The sequence below is a fragment of the Natator depressus genome, chromosome 20 (assembly GCF_965152275.1).
Source record: "Natator depressus isolate rNatDep1 chromosome 20, rNatDep2.hap1, whole genome shotgun sequence".
Classification (NCBI taxonomy): Eukaryota; Metazoa; Chordata; order Testudines; family Cheloniidae; genus Natator; species Natator depressus.
The window spans coordinates 4664958-4686591 of record NC_134253.1 but is presented as its reverse complement, the minus strand read 5'-3'; the positions used below and the strand labels follow the sequence as shown (position 1 = coordinate 4686591).

General features: G+C 47.0%; 1 protein-coding gene across 1 annotated transcript; it reads left to right on the top strand.

The window, feature by feature from the left end:
* Window positions 1–4113: 4113 nt before the first annotated feature.
* Window positions 4114–20413, top strand: LOC141974800 (aquaporin-2-like). The gene is made up of 4 exons (XM_074934770.1): window positions 4114–4487; window positions 15190–15354; window positions 16433–16513; window positions 18478–20413. The coding sequence occupies exons 1-4, from the start codon at window positions 4125–4127 to the stop codon at window positions 18691–18693; spliced, it is 825 nt and encodes a 274-aa protein (XP_074790871.1). The 5' UTR covers window positions 4114–4124; the 3' UTR covers window positions 18694–20413.
* Window positions 20414–21634: the final 1221 nt, after the last annotated feature.

Here is a 21634-nt window from a genome sequence, read left to right as displayed (position 1 = left end):
GACTCACTGCGTGAAAGAAAGTCCCATCTCTCTGTGCCTCAGTTTCCCCATCTATAAAAGAAGAGTAATGATACTGACCACCATTATAAAGTTAGATTGGTGAAAGTTGCAACATATTATCATTAATAACAATTGGAGCACCCTGACTCACAAAGCTGGGAATAGAATCCAGGAGTCCGAGATGCCCAGTTCCCAGCCTTAACTACCGGCCTGCTCCCTTCTCTGGTTAAATTAGGGGAGTGAGAGTCACCTTCTAGGTTTGTGCCAACAGCATCCCAAATTTTCAAGATGGGTCCAGGTTTGGTTTGGTCCTTACAGTATCTCACCTAAATATTACCCTTCAGTTCCGAGGACAGAAGACAACCTATATCCATTGCATCAATAGCCATATATAGACTCACCCACAGCACAAACACCCTGGATCATCTGATGAGACAACAGCTGCGGTGGCTCCCGGGTGTACCCCCCTTTGGAAGTGCAAACGATGAAGATTTCTTTTTGCAAAAGCACTTTAGAGAATTCATGCTGCTTTGCTGCTCATTAATTGTAATAGCAAACTGTTACTCATGAATTACCACCTTGCTAGCCACTCGTTAGTATTAATTGCATGAGCGATCCATTATTATTCTCTTTAATTGCTTATATAAATGATCTCACATAATAGTCTATCATTAGCTCAGTGGTTTGAGCATTGGCCTGCTAAACCCAGGGTTGTGAGTTCAATCCATTTAGGGATCTGGGGCAAAAATTGGGGATTGGTCCTGCTTTGAGCAGGGGTTGGACTAGATGACCTCCTGAGGTCCCTTCCAACCCTGATATTCTATGATTCTTATGTTATTTACTGAGTTCCGCCAAGTTCTCTGTGCTGCAGCATATAAGAATGTGCTCTCTGCCCTACAGGTTGGTCCCAGTCTATCTAGGCCAGTGGTTTTCAACTTGTGGTCCGTTTGGCTGTTTGGTGGCTGAGGGAGGCGCTTGGGGGCGGGTGGAGAGCAGGGGGCAGCGGGGAGGGGTTGGAGCAGGGGCAGGAAGAGGTGGAGCGAGGGTGGGGCCTCTGGGGAAGGGGTGGAAAGGGGGTGGGGCCTCGGGTCAGTCACGGATGGAGCCCCCCTGGGGAAAAATAGAAGTCAGCACCTACGTGTAGACATGTGCACAAGTATGTCGATGCAAGGTGGCTTACGTTGATCTAACTTTGTAAGGCAGACCCGGCCTTTGAGAAAGAAGAAAACAAAACCTCATGAGAACCAGTGTCATGTTCCCAACAAATCAATCCAAGCCCGTCAGGAATACATTCACTTGTGTGGCCGGTGCATGGGTTAGGATGGTCTCAGCAAGCCATAGAAAATAAAGATGGATCTGTTGCAGAGCTGGTAAAAAAAAACAAAACCCTTTTCACTGAACTTTTTTTTCCCCATGAAAAATGGCTTTTCGACAAAACAGAAATTTTCACACACATAACTGATGCAGCAAGCCCAGAGGTGCTGGGGCTGTAAACTGCCACGTCTAGAGGTGCCAGGGCTCAGCCCTGGCACAAATTAAGCACTGCTCGTAGGGTCACCAACAATCTCTTATTGCAAGGGACAGCCTTTATTTTTTTCATCTCTTTACAACAAGATCGGGAGTTGCTGCAAAAAGCAGCTGGAAATATCCCTGGCGAATGTAGGTGGGCACTGCATATTCATTAGGATTATTATTAATATTAATAATGATGATGGCTATAATAATGATGATGATAATATCAGGAGGTGGTGTGGGGCAGAGGTGCTAAGAAAACAGTCCCTTAGTTTTGAAATACAATGTTGGCAACTGTAGGGTTCACCTTGGTTCAGCATGATCCTATTAATCTGGTACAGAGCGCAGCATCATCCATGTCTGTTATCGGGATCCCTGAGCAAACAAAAGCAATGCTGGATACCCCAGGAACAGCTGGGTAGTTGACTATTGTGGTAAGTGACTTGAGTATCTCGGCAGTCAGACACACTGAGTCATTACCTGCACGTTGAGGAAGCAGAGCAATTGTTCGCAACCACAGGGAAAGGGCGATTATGGGGTGTGTAACGCCCACGCACTCAGGAAACGTGATGGTGACTCTGAGAACGAGGCCATGGTGAGGGAAGGCCAGCCCAGGTGGCCAAAAAAGAACCGGCTCAATCCTCCAATTCTCCTCCCCACCCCATCCCCACCCCCGACTCTGAATGAAACTTTTAAAAAGTTCATTAAACCCTCCAGCCACGGAGCATCATTTGCACTGGTCATAATTTCTTGCCAATCATTCTTAGAGTCCAGGTCCTATCTCTGCCTGGTACTTTTGACCCCACCTCACCAGTAGGGCACTCTGAGACAGGGATTCCTTGGTCATAAAGATAATGCACTCTGGAGGCCTGCTGAATCAAGCTCCATTGAGTTTATATATCTCTTTATAGACGCACCTAGTGGCAGTCACCGATGGCTTTATCATGTGGGGAGTCTGGAATGGCTGGTGCAGGACAATAGTTGCTCTTTCAGACTCCAGCTTCTTTCTGGTATTACAGATGCATCTTTGCAAGACGAGCTCTGCCAATGCAGCTCAGTCCCAATCCGGAGGCCCCAGTGCTGTGCCAATCCTGGGCTATTCCACGTCTCTGCCAGTGCACCTCAGGCCTGACCCACAGTCCCCAGGCCCCTTGCTATTCCAGAACTCCGGATGCACCACAATCCTGACCCACACGTCTCCCCTGTGCAAACCTACTATTCCAGTCCTGGACTCTCATACGCACAGTTTTGCCAATGCACCTCAACCTTCACCCGCAGCACCCCCAGTCCAGGGCCCCCATCCAATTCTGCCACTGCAAAAGAGACTTGCTGGCATCACTGTATCCATCCAGTTCTGGGTCTTTCCTTCGCAGACACCAGCAACCACGTCAAATTGATTGGTGGTGTATGGATACATACACAAATGCCCGTAATGGACAAGGCTACACCCCACCAGCCAGATTCCGTTTGTGTTCTAACACAGGCTTTGAAAAAGCTAGAGGTTGTGTGCAGCAATGGGCCGGAGCCACAAGAGCAGCTCGAGCGCCGTATTCAAACCTTCTCAAACTTCTGGGGCTTGGGGACCCAGGACTTCTAGTTCGGCCCAGTAAAAAAATATGGGCTAGTCCTGCCAAACTTCAGATGGACATGGGGAGGAGCAAGAAAGAAAGCAAGCAAAAGCAATTAGATAGATAGTCAGATAGATAGCTGTGTATGGGGATAGATAGATAGGTATGGGGATAGATAGATAGATAGATAGATAGATAGATAGATAGATAGATAGATAGATAGATAGATAGATAGGGTACATGGGATAGATAGATAGATAGATAGATAGATAGATAGATAGATAGATAGATAGATAGATAGATAGATAGATAGATAGGGTACATGGGATAGATAGATAGATAGATAGATAGATAGGGTACATGGGATAGATAGATAGATAGATAGATAGATAGATAGATAGATAGATAGATAGATAGATAGATAGATAGGGTACATGGGTTAGATAGATAGATAGATAGATAGATAGATAGATAGATAGATAGATAGATAGGGTACATGGGATAGATAGATAGATAGATAGATAGATAGATAGATAGATAGATAGATAGATAGATATTCAGACCTGGATCCAAACTCCAAAGTTTGAGGAAGTTCAAGATTGAGACAAGCTGTTCAGACCCATCTCTAGTTCCCCCAAAACACCACTTCCTTATTTTCCCATCCCCGCTGAAAAGGCCAGTGGAGGCGAAGAGAGGGGAGAAAGGAATGACTGACACAGGAAGAGGGACCGTAGTAAAAGGCAAGGAATAACGCAGCTCAGCTTTGTGTTTTATGGCATCTCTCGAAGCTAATTTATGAGCATCTGAAATGGGCAAATGCCACATAATAGAGGGGGCAGGGTCTGAAGCCAGATACAGCTGGAACAAGAGGAAAAAAAGCATCACGTTTCCAAAGACCCTGACCCCACCTCCTGCAGCAGCAGATCCCTGGATTTGCTGCACACAGACATATATAGATAGATATCTCGCACACCAGCACCTTTGCAGGCAGCAGCCACAGCAGCAGCAATCAGGCAGCTGTTAGGGTCATTCCTGGCAAACCCCATGATGTGGGAGCTCCGTTCCGTAGCCTTCACCCGGGCTGTCTTTGCTGAGTTTCTGGCCACGCTGCTCTTCATCTTCTTTGGCCTGGGCTCTGCCCTCAGCTGGCCTTTGGCCCCCCCAGACGTCCTGCAGATCTCGCTGGCTTTCGGCTTGGCCATCGCCACACTGGTCCAGGCCCTGGGGCACATCAGCGGGGCGCACATCAACCCAGCGGTGACAGTGGCGTGCCTGGTGGGCTCTCACATCTCCTTCCTCAGAGCTGTCTTCTACGTGGCGGCGCAGCTTCTGGGGGCGGTCGCCGGGGCAGCTCTCCTGTACGAGCTCACCCCGCCGAACATCCGGGGACACTTGGCCGCCAACAGGGTAAGAATTCCGCCAGCGCAGGAGCTCGCAGGGGGACAGGAGTGATGGATGGGTAGGGCTTTTGGGGAAACGAAGGCAAGACAAGCGAGGTCACGTATAGCTGGGAATAGAACCCTGGAGTCCTGCCTCCCAGACCCCCCTTGCTCTGACCTGCCTCCCTCCTTCTGCTGGGAATGAACCCAGGTGTCCTGACACCCAGTACTGCGTTCCAACTATTAAACCGTGCTTCCTTCTAGCTGTGGGAATATAACTTGGGGGTCCTGGCTCCCAATTCCCCCCACTCTAAGCATTCCCCAGTGCGGCCTATGAGACCAACCAGCAAGAGTCAGGAAATTCACAGCCAAGCTGCCATTTTGACATAAGAGATGTAGCAGAGTTCCTAGCTCTGCCTTGCTTAACCCTTCTCTGGGAGCATGTTCCATCACCTCTACAATATCCTTGTTGGTGTGGAAATATGTAGTCTGTCTCCTGGCCACGTTAGGTCTTGCCAGTATTTCCAGGATGCTGGTTCCACTCCAGGCACCCGGGCATCAGAGCTGGTACGACGGGTTTTTTTAAATACAGTCGCTGCTTCGCATCAGATAATGCCACTCAATGCTTTACTTTCAAAGGCTGGTAGCGGACCCATCTGGTTAATCACAATGCCCGGTAGAGAGACCCCTGCCCTGGCAGTGCCACCTCGCGGCCTCACCTGCCCTGGTCTGTAGCAAGTTAGAAGGATTTGACTCTGGTTTCGTACACTGTGCAACATCAAATTGCAGGGAGATATTTAAAGCTCTGACTTACAGGCAGAAAAACAAGGGAACTTGGGAAGTTGTACCTAGAAACCCCAGCTGATGCCCTGTCATTAACACACTGGGTCCGGATTCTCCACTGCCTTGCATTTTGTGCCATCATTGACACCTGGGAAAAGGGTGGGGTAGGGAGGTTAATCAGCTACAAAATCAGAACGTGAGCATTATGAATCCACTTTGCAAGGTGTAAATAACACCAGGTTGCAAGCCAGTGGAGAATCTGGCCCCATGCTGTCCTAGGAAGACAAGAAAAGCATCTATAACAGCACTACCAAGTCTCATAATTTGATCACAAGTCTTGAGCGATTTGGTGTCTTTCTTAAATCCCCAGCTCCTGGAGTCATATGATTTTGAGAGAGGCAGTTTTTATTTTTAAAACTTGTAAGTTTCCAGCCTTGATGGCTGCAAAGAAAAGTTTGAAAATGACCCTAGGGTATCCTAAAAGTTCAAAAACTAAAAGGCTACAAAAAAGAACCCCAAATATATTAATAGTTTTAAATCTCATGATTTTTGGAGGCCTGACTTGTGTCTTTTAATGCTTGGGGTTGGTAATACTGCTGTTAACTCCAGCATTCTCATTATGTGGGCTCTCCTTTACCATGCCCCTAATAACAAAAACATTATGGGTCAGGTTCTCGGCTATGTAAACTAGCCTGATATCCCTAGACCAGATTTTCATCCAAATCATCCAAAGCACAGGACTTGGTGGTGACGGGGGACTTCAACTACCCAGACATCTGTTGGGAAAATAACACAGCTGGGCATAGATTTTCCAACAAGTTCTTGGACTGTATTGGAGTCAATTTTTTTATTTCAGAAGGTGGAGAAAGCCACTAGGGGAGAGGCTCTTCTAGATTTGAGTTTGGCAAATGGGGAACAACTGGTTGAGAATTTGAAAGTGGAAGGCAGCTTGGGTGAAAGTGTTCGTGCAGTGGCAGAGTTCATGCTTCTAAGGAATGGGAGGAGGGAAAACAGCAGAATAAAGATAATGGATTTCAAGAAGGCAGACTTAAGCAAACTGTTGATGGGTAAGATCCCTTGGGAAGCAAGTCTAAGGGGAAAAACAGCTCAAGAGAGTTGGCAGTTTTTCAAAGAGACATTACTAAGGGCACAAAAGCAAACTATCCCACTGCACAGGAAGGATAGGAAGTATGGCAAGAGACCACCCTGGCTTAACCAGGAGATCTTCAATGATCTGAAACTCAAACAAGAATCCTACAAAAAGTGGAAACTAGGTCAAATTTTGAAGGATGAATACAAACAAATAACACAAGTATGTAGGGACAAAATTAGAAAGTCCAAGGCATGAAACTAAATCAAACTAGCTAGAGACATAAAGGGTAACAAGAAAACATTCTACAAATACATTAGAAGCAAGAGGAAGACCAAGGACAGAGTAAACCCGTTACTCAATGGGGGCTGGGGGGACAACAGCAGAAAATGTGGAAATGGCAGAAGTGCTAAATGACTTTTTTGTTTCAGTTTTCACCAAAAAGTTTAGTAGTGATTGGACATCTAACATAGTGAACGCCAGTGAAAATGAGGTCGGCTCAGAGACTAAAATAGGGAAAGAACAAGTTAAAAATTAGACAAATTTTCAAGTCACTAGCACCTGATGAAACACATCCTAGCATTCTCAAGGAGCTGACTGAGGAGAGATCTGAGCCATTAGCGATTATCTTCTAAAAGTCATGGGAGACTGGTACGATTCCAGAGGATTGGAAAAGGGCAAATATAGTGCCCATTTAAGGACAACCCAGGGAATTACACACCAGTCAGCTTAACCTCAGTACCCAGAAAGATAATGGAGCAAATAATTAAGAAATCGATGTGCAGACGCTTAGAAGATAAGAAGGTGATAAGTAACAGTCAGCATGGATTTGTCAAGAACAAATCATGTCAAACCAACCTACTTGCTTTCTTTGACAGGAAAACAAGCCTTGTGGATGTGGGGAAGCAGTCGCTGTGGTATATCTTGATTTTGTAAGGCTTTTGATAGTGTCTGGCATAACCTTCTCATAAACAAACTAGGGAAATACAATCTAGATGGAGCTACTATAAGGTGGGTGCAAAACTGGTTGGAAAACTGTTCCCAGAGAGTAATCAGTGGTTCACAATCAAGCTGGAAGGGCATATCAAGTGGCGTCGTGCAAAGGTTAGTTCTGTGTCTGGTTCTGTTCAATATCTTCATCAATGATTTAGATAATGGCATAGAGAGTACACTTATAAAGTTTGTGGACGATAACAAGCTGAGAGAGGTTGCAAGTGCTTTGGAGAATAGAATTAAAATTCAAAATGAGCTGGACAAACTGGAGAAATGGTCTGAAGCAGGGATTGGTAACCTTTAGCATGCGGCCCGTCAGGGTAAGCTCCTTGCGGGCTGGGATGGTTTGTTTACCTGCCACTTATCATAGAATCATAGAATATTCTGGGACCTCAGGAGGTCATCTAATCCAACCCGCTGCTCAAAGCAGGACCAATCCCAACTAAATTATCCCAGCCAGGGCTTTGTCAAGCCTGCCTTAAAAACTTCAAAGGAAGGAGATTCCACCACCTCCCTAGGTAATGCATTCCAGTGCTTCACCACCCTCCTAGTGAAATAGTTTTTCCTAATAGCCAACCTAAACCTCTCCCACTGCACCTTGAGACCATTACTCCTCGTTCTGTCATCTGCTACCACTGAGAACAGTCTAGAGCCATCCTCTTTGGAACCCCCTTTCAGGTAGCTGAAAGCAGCTATCAAATCCCCCTCATTCTTCTCTTCTGCAGACTAAACAATCCCAGTTCCCTCAGCCTCTCCTCATAAGTCATGTGTTCCAGTCCCCTAATGATTTTCGTTGCCCTCCGCTGGACGCTTTCCAATTTTTCCACATCCTTCTTGTAGTGTGGGGCCCAAAACTGGACACAGTACTCCAGATGAGGCCTCACCAATGTTGAATAGAGGGGAACGATCACGTCCCTCGATCTGCTGGCAATGCCCCTACTTATACATCCCAAAGTGCCATTGGCCTTCTTGGCAACAACGGCACACTGTTGACTCATATCCAGCTTCTCAGCCACTGTAACCCCTAGGTCCTTCTCTGCAGAACTGCTGCCTAGCCATTCGGTCCCTAGGCTGTAGCGGTGCATGGGATTCTTCCGTCCTAAGTGCAGGACCCTGCACTTGTCCTTCTTGAATCTCATCAGATTTCTTTTGGCCCAATCCTCTAATTTGTCTAGGTCCCTCTGTATCCTATCCCTACCCTCCAGCGTATCTACCTCTCCTCCCAGTTTAGTGTCATCTGCAAACTTGCTGAGGGTGCAATCCACGCCATCCTCCAGATCATTAATGAAGATATTGAACAAAACCAGCCCCAGGACCAATCTTTGGGGCACTCTGCTTGATACCAGCTGCCAACTAGACATGGACCCATTGATTACTACCCGTTGAGCCCAACAATCTAGCCAGCTTTCTATCCACCTTATAGTCCATTCATCTAGCCCATACTTCTTTAACTTGCTGGCAAGAATACTGTGGGAGACTTCCGCGGGTTCGGCCGATTGTGGCTTTCACTGGCCGCGGTTCGCCATTCCAGGCCAATGGGGGTCGCAGGAAGCGGCGTGGGCCGAGGGATATAAATAGGATGAAATTCAATAAGGCCAAATGCAAAGTACTCCACTTAGGAAGGAACAATCAGCTGCACACCTACAAACTGGGAAATGACTGCCTAGGAAGGAGGACTGCGGAAAGGGATCCATCGGGGGGTCAAAGTGGATCACAAGCTAAATATGAAACAACAGTGTAATACTGTTGCCAAAAAGCAAACTTCATTCTGGGCTGTATTAGCAGGAGTGTTGTAAGCAAGACACAAGAAGTAATTCTTCCGCTCTACTCCAGGCTGATTAGGGCTCAGCGGGAGTATTGTGTCCAGTTCTGGGCGCCACAGTTAAGGAAAGAGATGGACAAATGGGAGAAAGTCCAGAGAAGAGCAACCAAAATGATTAAAGATCTAGAAAACATGACCTATGATGGAGACCAGAGTTCAAGTACCTATTCTGTCACAGATTTCCTGTGTGATAATAGACAAATCACATAGCCAGTCTGCGCCTCAGTTTCCCCATATGTAAAGGGGGATAATAGCACACCTCTGCTTTACAGGGGAACTGTGAGGATAAATACCTTAAAGACTTTGGATAGTACAATAATGGAGGGACATACAAGTACCTTAAATAGATAGTAGCCTTTGTACATGTCTTTAAATCGTGATTTGAGGACTTCAGTAACTCAGCCAGAGGTTCGGGGTCTATTACAGCAGTGGGTGGGCGAGGTTCTGTGGCCTGCGATGTGCAGGATTCAGACTAGATGATCATGATGGTCCCTTCTGACCTTAAAGTCTATACAGGTGTGAATGATTACTCAAGGGCAAGGACAAGTAGCATCAGGCCCTGTATTTTTCAAGTGATCTAGCAATTTGAATCAAATCCAGGTCAGGACCGACAGAAAGCTAACAGCATCTCTCAGCTGTTGTCACGCGTAGGAATAGCGTACTATCCGTTTAAATAGTTCGTGTGCCCTCTGGTAGCGCTCACCGTGTTTATGCGATGAAATCAGCCAGAGCAGCAAGGATGCATAGAGCTAGGCTTTGCACATCTGAAAGGACCACAGGACTGAACTCCCCTCCAGGTCAGTGAGCAAGGTAGGAGAAGCCTACACAGTCCCGCTGCTCCTGGCATGTACCTGTCCTGGGCACAGACAGATGCCTGCCGTTCCAGAGCTCTATCACTCTCCCCCCAGGATGCAACATGCCTGTGACATATAGAGCTCCTCACACTACACAGGGAGGTGAAAGGATCAGCTCTGGTTTGTAAATAACACAGTATTGCCAGGCCCAAATGCTCACAAATCATGAGTCATGTGCACCAAAAATCCTGAGATTGGCTTTAAAATCATGAAATTACGTCAAAATACTAGATTTGCTGCTCTTTTTATTTGGCCTCTGCTTTTTGAGCCTTTGGGATGAACTGGGGTCACATTTTGAAGCTGGAAACTTACTTTTTCATGAAGAACAAAGGCTGAAATCATCACTTGATTCCAGGAGCTGGGGCTTTAAGGAAAACAATAATTATCATGAGACTCATGACAAACTCATGAGAGTCGGCAACACTGGACTAAAAGGCTGAAGAGGGGGGCTAGCTTCTCTTCTCAGGCCTTGTCTACACCCAAAAGTTCACTGCTTTAACTGTACCGACATAGCGAAAGCAGTGCAACCTGCCCCAGTGTGAATGCAGTTATGCCAATATAAAAATCCTCATATCTGTATGACTCATTCCTGTAAGGGAGGAGGAATAAGGTATGCTGGTATAAAGCACTTTTAGACCCGTAGAACTGCCTTGACAGTAGGAGCTGTACCAGTATGACTAGGAATCACATTCCCGAAATGACTGCACAAAGTCTGCACTGCAATCAGAGGTGTGATTTAATTTGCCGCACTTGTAGATAGACATCCCTAGTCTGGATATAGCTCGTGCCCCTAACAATAGCAGAGAACCCAGCTCACCAGATTTTGCAAAGGGACTGCTCAGTGCAACAAAAACCAGTCGACTCACAGGACCACAGGCAGGAAACTTGTTTCTTGGTTTTTAACTGCATCACAACAGAAGAGGGGGATGGGGAAAACTTCCCATGGACTAAACAGAAAGTAAGGGAGAAGTGGATCAGGGCTCCAACCCAGAGTACTGGGAGTAACCTAGTTAACCCTTTGATGACCACTTTACTACATCACTGCGATTGCTATTCTAGTGACTAGATCAAAGCTAGCTCAGCTGGGTCTGTGGTCACACCTCCGACAGCAGTGTGTAATCCAGGCTTCAGTAACGCCCGTGTAAATCCGGAGTTATGCAATCCCTGGCTTTATACCAGCGTAATGGAGATCAGAATGTAGGCCTTAACCTTCCTGGCCGGCAAAGAGGTGATACAGTGAGGAGGAAAAAAACTGCAGGTGGAATTTCTGGTTCTGTCTAAAACATCTAGATTTCAGTATTTAACAGTGCATGGCTCAGGCTCCAGCAGCGTAGCTGGACCATAGATAAGATCTCAGCCAACCCCAGAGCGCCACTCGCACTGCAAATTGGCCAATTAACCAGCAACATCCCGTGGTACCGCCACTTACATTGGATTAAGGAAACACGAGCCGCCATTTATATTGCAAAACGTACACTGGAGATGTTATCTCGAAGTGTGGTCAGATTAGGTTTAGTGCAATTGCTGAGCACAGAAGTGACTGCTTGGAAAGGCTGACCTGGAAACTGGTACATGCTAGGTGCATATTGTGCGTGCGTGTGCACGAGAGAGAGAGAGAGAGAGAGAGAGAGAGCAAATCAGTGATTACCATTGTGAAAAATAAAACTCTCATTTCCCGACACTTGAACTTTTCAAAAACTGTCTCGGGTCACAAGTGACATGAATTTTGTGGGTCTCATTAGAGTCCTTGACGGCACACCTCACAACTACTAGACATTTGGCAGGTTACATCCGTAAATGGACGAGTTACATCCGAGAGTGCTGAAGGAATTGGCGGCTGTGATTGCAGAGCCCTTGGCCATTATCTTTGAAAACTCGTGGCGAACGGGGGAAGTCCCGGATGACTGGAAAAAGGCTAATGTAGTGCCAATCTTTAAAAAAGGGAAGAAGGAGGATCCTGGGAACTACAGGCCAGTCAGCCTCACCTCAGTCCCTGGAAAAATCATGGAGCAGGTCCTCAAAGAATCAATCCTGAAGCACTTACATGAGAGGAAAGTGATCAGGAACAGTCAGCATGGATTCACCAAGGGAAGGTCATGCCTGACTAATCTAATCGCCTTTTATGATGAGATTACTGGTTCTGTGGATGAAGGGAAAGCAGTGGATGTATTGTTTCTTGACTTTAGCAAAGCTTTTGACACGGTCTCCCACAGTATTCTTGTCAGCAAGTTAAGGAAGTATGGGCTAGATGAATGCACTATAAGGTGGGTAGAAAGCTGGCTAGATTGTCGGGCTCAACGGGTAGTGATCAATGGCTCCATGTCTAGTTGGCAGCCGGTGTCAAGTGGAGTGCCCCAGGGGTCGGTCCTGGGGCCAGTTTTGTTCAATATCTTCATAAATGATCTGGAGGATGGTGTGGATTGCACTCTCAGCAAATTTGCAGATGATACTAAACTGGGAGGAGTGGTAGATACGCTGGAGGGGAGGGATAGGATACAGAAGGACCTAGACAAATTGGAGGATTGGGCCAAAAGAAATCTGATGAGGTTCAATAAGGATAAGTGCAGGGTCCTGCACTTAGGATGGAAGAATCCAATGCACCGCTACAGACTAGGGACCGAATGGCTAGGCAGCAGTTCTGCGGAAAAGGACCTAGGGGTGACAGTGGACGAGAAGCTGGATATGAGTCAACAGTGTGCCCTTGTTGCCAAGAAGGCCAATGGCATTTTGGGATGTATAAGTAGGGGCATAGCGAGCAGATCGAGGGATGTGATCGTTCCCCTCTATTCGACACTGGTGAGGCCTCATCTGGAGTACTGTGTCCAGTTTTGGGCCCCACACTACAAGAAGGATGTGGATAAATTGGAGAGAGTCCAGCGAAGGGCAACAAAAATGATTAGGGGTCTAGAGCACATGACTTATGAAGAGAGGCTGAGGGAGCTGGGATTGTTTAGTCTGCAGAAGAGAAGAATGAGGGGGGATTTGATAGCTGCTTTCAACTACCTGAAAGGGGGTTCCAAAGAGGATGGCTCTAGACTGTTCTCAATGGTAGCAGATGACAGAACGAGGAGTAATGGTCTCAAGTTGCAATGGGGGAGGTTTAGATTGGATATTAGGAAAAACTTTTTCACTAAGAGGGTGGTGGAACACTGGAATGCGTTACCTAGGGAGGTGGTAGAATCTCCTTCCTTAGAGGTTTTTAAGGTCAGGCTTGACAAAGCCCTGGCTGGGATGATTTAACTGGGAATTGGTCCTGCTTCGAGCAGGGGGTTGGACTAGATGACCTTCTGGGGTCCCTTCCAACCCTGATATTCTATGATTCTATGATTCTATGATTCTATGATCTCCTTAAAAGAGGCACAGCATGGGAATAGCACCGTACAAGAACAAGGAGACCGATACGGAAAGGCAGCAAACTCTTCAAAACGATGCACGGAAATACTCTTGCACACAATGCACAATGAGCCTGTGGAACTCATTGCCACAAGATAGTATTGAGACCAAAGAGTTTTGAAGGGCTCAAAAAAACCTAGGTGGAGCCCTGACTCCGATCCACTCTGGCAGTTCCTATGTTCCTTGCAAGTCAAGAGGATATGTTGACAGAGAGGGAAGGATCCAGACTAGGAGCACAAGTGAGGACTGAGATGCATTGACAAAGCTGGAGTGGAGGAAGGGCTGACAGAGCAGGGGTTTTGCAGAGCAGGATACAAGGGCATCAGCTGGGCTGTGTGGGGACCTGGGACTGCAGGGGGTGATGCTGGTAAGACCAAGGTGCCTTGGCAGAGCTGTGGAGCAGCTTACACAGCCTGTACTTACTCTGTACCTTCTCCAAGCCTTCCAGATGGAGGGACCAGGCAGGGTTTAGCAGGGAGATTCATAGAGTCCAAGGCCAGAAGGGACCATTTGTGATCATCTAATCTGACCTTCTGGATAACATAGGCCAGAGAACTTCCCTCAAAATATTTAAATCCGTCTTGATTTAAAAATGGTCAGTGATGGAGAATCCCCCACGATCCTTGGTACATGGTTCCAGTGGGTTCATTACTCTCACCATTAAAAATGCATGCCTTCTTTCCCATCTGAATGGGGCTAGCATCAACTTTCAGCTCATGGATCGCGTTAGATCTTCCTCTGCTGGACAGAAGAGCCCACGATTAAATATTTGCTCCCCGTGGAGATACTTGTAGACTGTGCAATCCAGTGCCCCCTTCACCTTCTCTTTGCAAGCTAAATAGATAGACTCAAAGCGCTCAGTCTCGATGTTTTCCAATCTTTTAATCATTCTCCTGGCTCTTCTCTGAACCCCTCAACATCCTTCTTGAATTTGGGCGCCAGGGCTGGACACAGGATTCCAGCAGTGCTCCCGCCAATGCCAAATACAGAGGTAAAATAAGCTCTCTACTCATAGGCACCGGCTTCCTCTGGGCCCAGGGGGTGCTCAATCTTGGCTCCGCCCCCACCCCCACCGCCACCCAACCCCTTCCCCCAAGCCCCCTGTCCTACCTCTTCCTGCCCCCACTCTGCCCCAAGCCCTGCCCTACCCACTCTTTCTCCCAAGTCCCCGCCTCTTCCTGCCCCTGCACAGTCTCTTCCCTGCCTTTTCCAGCCCCCTCCCCCGAGCACGCCCCATCCCCGCTCCTCCGCTTCCTCCCAGAGCCTCCTGCACGCCGCGAAACAGCTGATTGTTATGAGTCGGAGGCAGGGAGAGGAGTTGATTGGCAGGGTTACTGGTGGCCGGGAGGCGCTGGGGGCAAAAGGGGGAAGCTGGCTGCTGGTGGGTGCTAATTTTTTCCCATGGGTGCTCCAGTCCTGTCTCTATGGCGCCTATGTCTCTACTTCTACTCAAGATTCCCCTGTCTGTGATTCCTAGGATGGTATTAGCCCTTTTTGGCCACAAATGTCACACGAGGAGCTCAGACACAGCTGATTCCCCACCATGACCCCCAAATCTTTTTCAGAGTCACTGCTTCTGAGGACAGAGCTCCCCTGTCCTGTAAGTCTGGCCTGCATGCTTTGCTCCCAGATGTCTTCATTTACATTCAGCCGTATTAAAACGCATATGGTTTTCTTTTGTGCCCAGTTCACCAAGCCATCTCGATGTCTCTGAATCAGCGACCTGTTCCTCTTCCTAAAGCACCGGGGAAGGGCGCGCGCTCATTACTGAGAAGCTGCTTTCCTCTCGTTTCAGCTACACAATGACACGACTCCAGGCCAGGCTGTCACCGTCGAGCTGTTCCTCACCTTCCAGCTGGTCCTGTGCATTTTTGCTTCCACCGATGACCAGAGAAGCGATAATGTCGGCTCTCCGGCCTTGTCCATCGGCCTTTCTGTCGCCGTGGGTCACTTGCTGGGGGTGCGTCACAATGGCCTGGTTTTTGCATTTTAGAGCCATGACACAAGCATGCCCATGTCCCAGATAGTTTCACTAGGTTGGGTGCTCTACCAAGCAGAGGGAGAATGGCCCAGTGGCTAGGGTGTCAGCTTGGGATTTGTAAGAGCTGGTTTTGATTCCTTGCTCTGCAACAGCTTTCCTGTGTGACCTTAGGCAAGTCACTTAGCCTCTCTGTGCCTTCCCAAAAGGGGGAGAGTAGCAATTCCCTGCCCTCAGGGGTGTTGTGAGGCTAAGTCAGTTAATGGTTGTGAGGTGCTGAGATACGACAGTAATGGAGAACATTCTGTTTGCGCAGTCCCTAACACAAGGTGGTCATGTGCATGGCTCCAAAGCACTATGGTAACACTACAAATAATAAATACCCAACATAGATCACTCCAGCCCCAGACTCCCCAAACGAGAGGTGCGGCAGAGACTAATATGCAGATTCCCTCCACGGATCTTGAAGCCCTTTGCAAACATGAATGACCCCCTTTTGGATCTAGGTCAGTATCATCTCCATATTACAGGGGAGGTAATTGAGGAGACTTGCCCAACACCTGTGTAGCCGAGCAGGCAACAATTCTGTGCTTTACCCATTAGACCATGTTTTCCATAAGAGCTCCCAGAGCTGGAGAGAAATTCCCAGCTACTCAAGGCCCAGCCCCTTCCAGCAGGAGCAATGAGAGAATTTAGCTCATTTAACTAGCTATATGACTGGTTGGTGAAAGATGCCCGTCATTCTTTTCCTGCCTGGAGGACTAAATCATAGAATCTCAGGGTTGGAAGGGACCTCAGGAGGTCATCTAGTCCAACGCCCTGCTCAAAGCAGGACCAATCCCCAATTTTTGCCCCCATCCCTAAATGGCCCCCTCAAGGATTGAACTCACAACCTTGGGTTTAGAAGGCCAAAGCTCAAACCACTGAGCTATCCCTCCCCCCCTAAGGCTTGCGCCAATGAACGAAGCATGCTAAAAACAGGCTAAGGCGTTTAAAGATAGTCTTGTTGCTGAAAGAGTTTGGTGGTTAATAATAACCGTGCCCCTTTTTCACCCCCCAGATCCACTACACCGGCTGCTCTATGAACCCCGCCAGATCTTTCGCCCCAGCTGTGATAGTAGGAGACTTCAGCGACCATTGGGTAAGAATTCAGCCCCCCGCATTCCTCATAGCTGCAGATCTGGGTGCAGTTTTGGCAGGACGAGCTGCCGTGCATAGGGTTGCCAATTGTGGTTGAACGTATTCCTGGAAGTTTCATCACATGACGTAACCTTTAATGAAAGATTCATCTCTTATTCCAGGAGACCCAACTCTAGCCCGGGCACTGTGGTGTCGATATTTCTAGAACTCTCGAGAGTCAGCCTAGCTGCTGGCATTTTGACAGTGAGAAGGGTAATAATAATATTATCCAAACTAGGCTCTGGTTGCCACCTGGAAGAAAGATCTAGAGATTGGGAGCAATAGATACAGCAAACCATACCCGAAATTGCCTAACCAACTGGCTAAGTTGCAACAGGAAAAGGGTGTGTGGTTCGTTCTATATGAGTTGGCAGTAGGCACAAAACCTACAGAGACTTTAACTCTAGTTATTATCCAACTAATCTTTCCCGATTCTAGTCTGAACCAGCGTGGTTCAATTTTTCCATCAGATGTGGTCGGCATTTGTTTGGAATCCAAGGTTGTGTTCAGTGAACCAGAAAAGGGGTAGAGGAAGAGACGCTTTGCTCATTCTTGGCAAGTTTTAGCAAAAGTTCTGTGAGTTTGATCAACTTCCTGGGTCAGAGGTCAGGCGACAGCCATCTTGAAAAATGTTTCTTTTGCATGTTGACCAGGAAAATGTGCCTGCCAAGAGCAGATTCAGAACTAGAGTCCTGGAACACATGGAAGCTGTGTTTTAGTTTTGCAGAACTGCATTGGTTCAGTCTGGGGTTGTGCATAGATCAAACCGAGTTTGGTGGTCACCTGAGTCTCATTTTACCCAAATCACCAAGGTGATTAAGGTGACTAAATAAATAACACTGAAGTTATACTACTTAGCACTTATCTACTGATGCAATCTAATGAACATTCAAAGATCTCAAAGCACTTTATAAAGGTGGGTAATATCACCATCTCCATTCACCCAGATGGACAAACCAAGCCTCAGAGAGGGGAAGTGCCTTGCTTTAGATCAGAGAGCAATTTAATACTCGAACTGAGAAAAGAAAAGAAATCCTGCCTCCCTACTTTAACCATTAGACCACTTTCCCTTCCAGAACTGGGACCAGAACTCAGAGTCCTGGTTCCCAGTCCCAGCCCTGATCTAACCACTGGTCCTCATTCCCCACAAAGGCTGGGAAGAAAACCCAAGAGTCACAATTCCCAATCTTCTATTCGCCCAGCTGAGCACAGTCCCTCCTACAGCTGAGCACAGAACCAAAGAGGTTAAATGCTCAGTAGTGTGTTCGAACCACAAGCCTGCACCACTTTCCAAAGTTTTGGTTTCATCACAATCCCTAAACCAGGTTTGGGCAACGGCTGCACTACAGTTTAAGACGACATAAATTATGTCACTCCAGTGGTGTGAATTAGCCACTCCCCTGAGCAACGTAATTTATGCCAATTTAAGCACCACACTATGAGAAGTTGGGGGTGGATTAATTAAGTCAATGGGAGAGCTCTTTCCCACCGGTTTAGAGCGGCTATACAGAGAGTTTACAGCGGACTTAGATTTAGTGTTGCAAAAGCTCATTGGTTTTCATCTTGGTTCCACAAAACCAACCACTAAAAAAGCCAGGGTTGTTTTCAGATCCATTTTATCAGAACCACCAGCGCTTTGGGGATGGTAGTTCAGACAAAAGGGTCTGTTTTGGGTCCAAAAAGCAGTGGAGATCAAGATGAAGCAAATATAGATGGATGTATGTGTCCCACTGGGATGAAAAGGTTATGGCCATGGGCAAATTTTGAGCCCTGTTGGTTCCCAAATGCAGAGAGAACTCAAGCTTAGGTGGCTTGAAGACCAGACTCAGATCCATAAATATCTGCTGTTCATCTCAAGTTCCAGCTAAATTTCTGAGTCCTGCAGCTCATTCGGGAGCCTTATTTTTTCTCTCTCCATTTGCCCAGGTCTTCTGGCTGGGGCCCTTGGCTGGTGCAGTGGTGGCCTCGCTGATCTACAATTATATTCTCTTCCCACACACAAAGACCCTATCAGAGAGACTCGCCATCTTCAAAGGCCTCGAGCCTGAGGAGGACTGGGAAGAGCGCGACGTTCACCGGAGGCAGTCGATGGAGCTGCACTCCCCGCAGACTCTGCCAAGGGGGGTGACAGAGAAAGTCTAGCTAAGCCCCCACGCGCTTCAAAAGGAGCTAGCCATGTTCTCCGGCATCTCTTTTAGACCAGCACACGTTCGGACGAGTGACAAATGCACTTTCCCCACTTTTGCCGCAGAGTAAAGCGGCCAGAAGTTGCCCCAATGAGCCATAAAAGGTTTGTTCCCATTGTTAGCTGTGCCCCATTCCCTGGGCAATTCACTTAACCTTCCCTATGCTCGCCAGCTTTCCACCTTTACGGTCCGTCAACAACCCCTTGCCTGAACCAAACACCGGCTCTGCCTACAGAACACACTGACCCCTAGTGGCCTCAGGATGGCAATCCCAGGAGGCAGAACTCCTGGGCCCGATTCCTAGCTCTGCCACCAAACGTAATTTGGCACATCGCTTCTTTTCTCCATACCTCAGTTTCCCCATTTGTAGAAGGAGGGTAATACTACTTCCCACCTCACTGAGCTCTCGTGATGGATTAACATTTGCTGAGCACTTGAAAGCGCTATATATTAGCGTTGTTTTTATTACTGTTGCCATTTAATGGAGCAGGGAGATTGCTACCTATTCTGGTCCGCTCCCCCAGTGTCTCACACTTCTCTCACTGCTATGGCTGCTTGGACCCAGACTGGAGTGTGTCCCATGTAACAAGCAGTAAGCGACTCATCATCCATCATATCAGGAGAGCTTTGATAAACTTCATCTGGCTGGTTCCTCCGGTGTGCCAGCTCCCATGTTTCTACAGAGAACTACAGCCCCTCTGTATTCCCCAGAGCCATCTCCCAGCTTGTTCCCTCGACATTTGCCTCCAAGTCTAATTCACTGTATGCCCAAGCTCCTTCTTATTCTTGTATTAAATTGTCACAGGCATCCTTGTGAGGCTCTTAAATCCCACCCCAGAGGTGGCTGCATTTCCCCCGGCAGGTAAAGCAGCGGTGCCTTAACCTGTTCTGGGTCAGGACTAAAAATATGGCCCCCTGTGCCCCAAGCCTCTTCTTCCAATCAGAATAGTTTTAAAACAAAAACAAAAAACTTGCCCTGTCTCTCTGTAGATTGAACTGAAGTGATAGAGTTCACTGATTTAAAATGTGATTTGAGTCAGTTGCAAACAATATCATTTAAATCACCAATTTTCTTTTCTTTTTTAAAAATATTTCTTATTTTAGTTACTTTCCTAAGGAAAACTTAATTCTTACTGGCTGACAGAAGAGCCCAAGGAACTTACCCAAAACTTATCCTCGCAATCAGCTGGCATAAATAATGACTGTATATATTTATTCAGATTCTTCATTTTTACATTCCAGTACTAACCAATGTCAATGACTGTTCTCTTTCTGCTATAGACATTTTAACTTATTGTTCATTGTGATTGTGAGTAAAGCTAAAATGAAATGGAACGAAGCCATGAAAATGATTTTTTTAAATATATTTGAATATTTGTTGTATTAATTTCAAATAAAGCACTTTAAATTTGCGTTTACATGTCAAATCAATAAAATAAGAGACTCGCATTTATATAGTAGTTCATCCCAAAGTGCTTTACAAACTGGTTCCGCATCAGACCACATTCTGCTATCCTGACACAGAATAGTCATTTATGTCCTCAGAATGAGACCAGATGGTAGAAGTGGGTGCGTAATGATTCCTCACCCACCACTGAAATGCAGCCACCTCTGGGGTGGAACGCAGCCCCCTTTCTATCACCATCAACACATTGTAGCTTTTTTATTTGTTTTAGGTGGTAAGACCGGACATATTAACCTTTTATCAACCCAGTCCACATCATCTAACTGGGGTACACAAAATAAAGATCAGTCCCTTACCAGTACTCCAGTGTGTCATATTTTTATTACCCGCTTGTGACAATCAAATCTGATCTCTGCTACACTTGTAGGCCAAATTCTCAGCAGGCATCAACTGACCTTCAGCAGTCAGTGGAGCTATACCAGCTGACAGTCTGGCCAGTGACTTCAATGGATTCATGCTGATTTACGCCATCTGGGGATCTGGCCCCTTGGCCCCAGTGGAGCTACACCAATTTACATCCATTGAGAATCTAACCCTCTGACATCAAGGGAATGACACTGAATTACAACAACTGGGGTAATGGCTTATTTACTTTAACGTAAACCAATTTACACCAGCTGGGAAGCTGGTCCCATCCTCTCCAAGGTATTTAGGTGCCTAAGTCCAAATGGGAGTTAGGTGCCTCAATACCTCTGAGGATCTGGGCAGCAGCCCATTGGCTTCACTGGTGGGGCGGCAATTTACACCACTTCAGAATCCGGCTCCTTTGCTGCAATGGAGCTATACCAGTTTACACTAGCTGAGAATCTGCCCCGTTTACACCAGGGGAGTCGCTCCAGATTTACACTAATGTAACTCAGATCACACCTGGTGTCACAGGGATCAGATCTGCCTGAAGGAAACCCAGGACTAAGCCAAAGGAACCATACTTTGCAGCTGAGCTTCTGTTTATAAATAGTTTATAAACTATTTTATAAACTGTTTATAAACAGGACCTAGGGGTGACAGTGGACGAGAAGCTGGATATGAGTCAACAGTGTGCCCTTGTTGCCAAGAAGGCCAATGGCATTTTGGGATGTATAAGTAGGGGCATAGCGAGCAGATCGAGGGATGTGATCGTTCCCCTCTATTCGACACTGGTGAGGCCTCATCTGGAGTACTGTGTCCAGTTTTGGGCCCCACACTACAAGAAGGATGTGGATAAATTGGAGAGAGTCCAGCGAAGGGCAACAAAAATGATTAGGGGTCTAGAGCACATGACTTATGAAGAGAGGCTGAGGGAGCTGGGATTGTTTAGTCTGCAGAAGAGAAGAATGAGGGGGGATTTGATAGCTGCTTTCAACTACCTGAAAGGGGGTTCCAAAGAGGATGGCTCTAGACTGTTCTCAATGGTAGCAGATGACAGAACGAGGAGTAATGGTCTCAAGTTGCA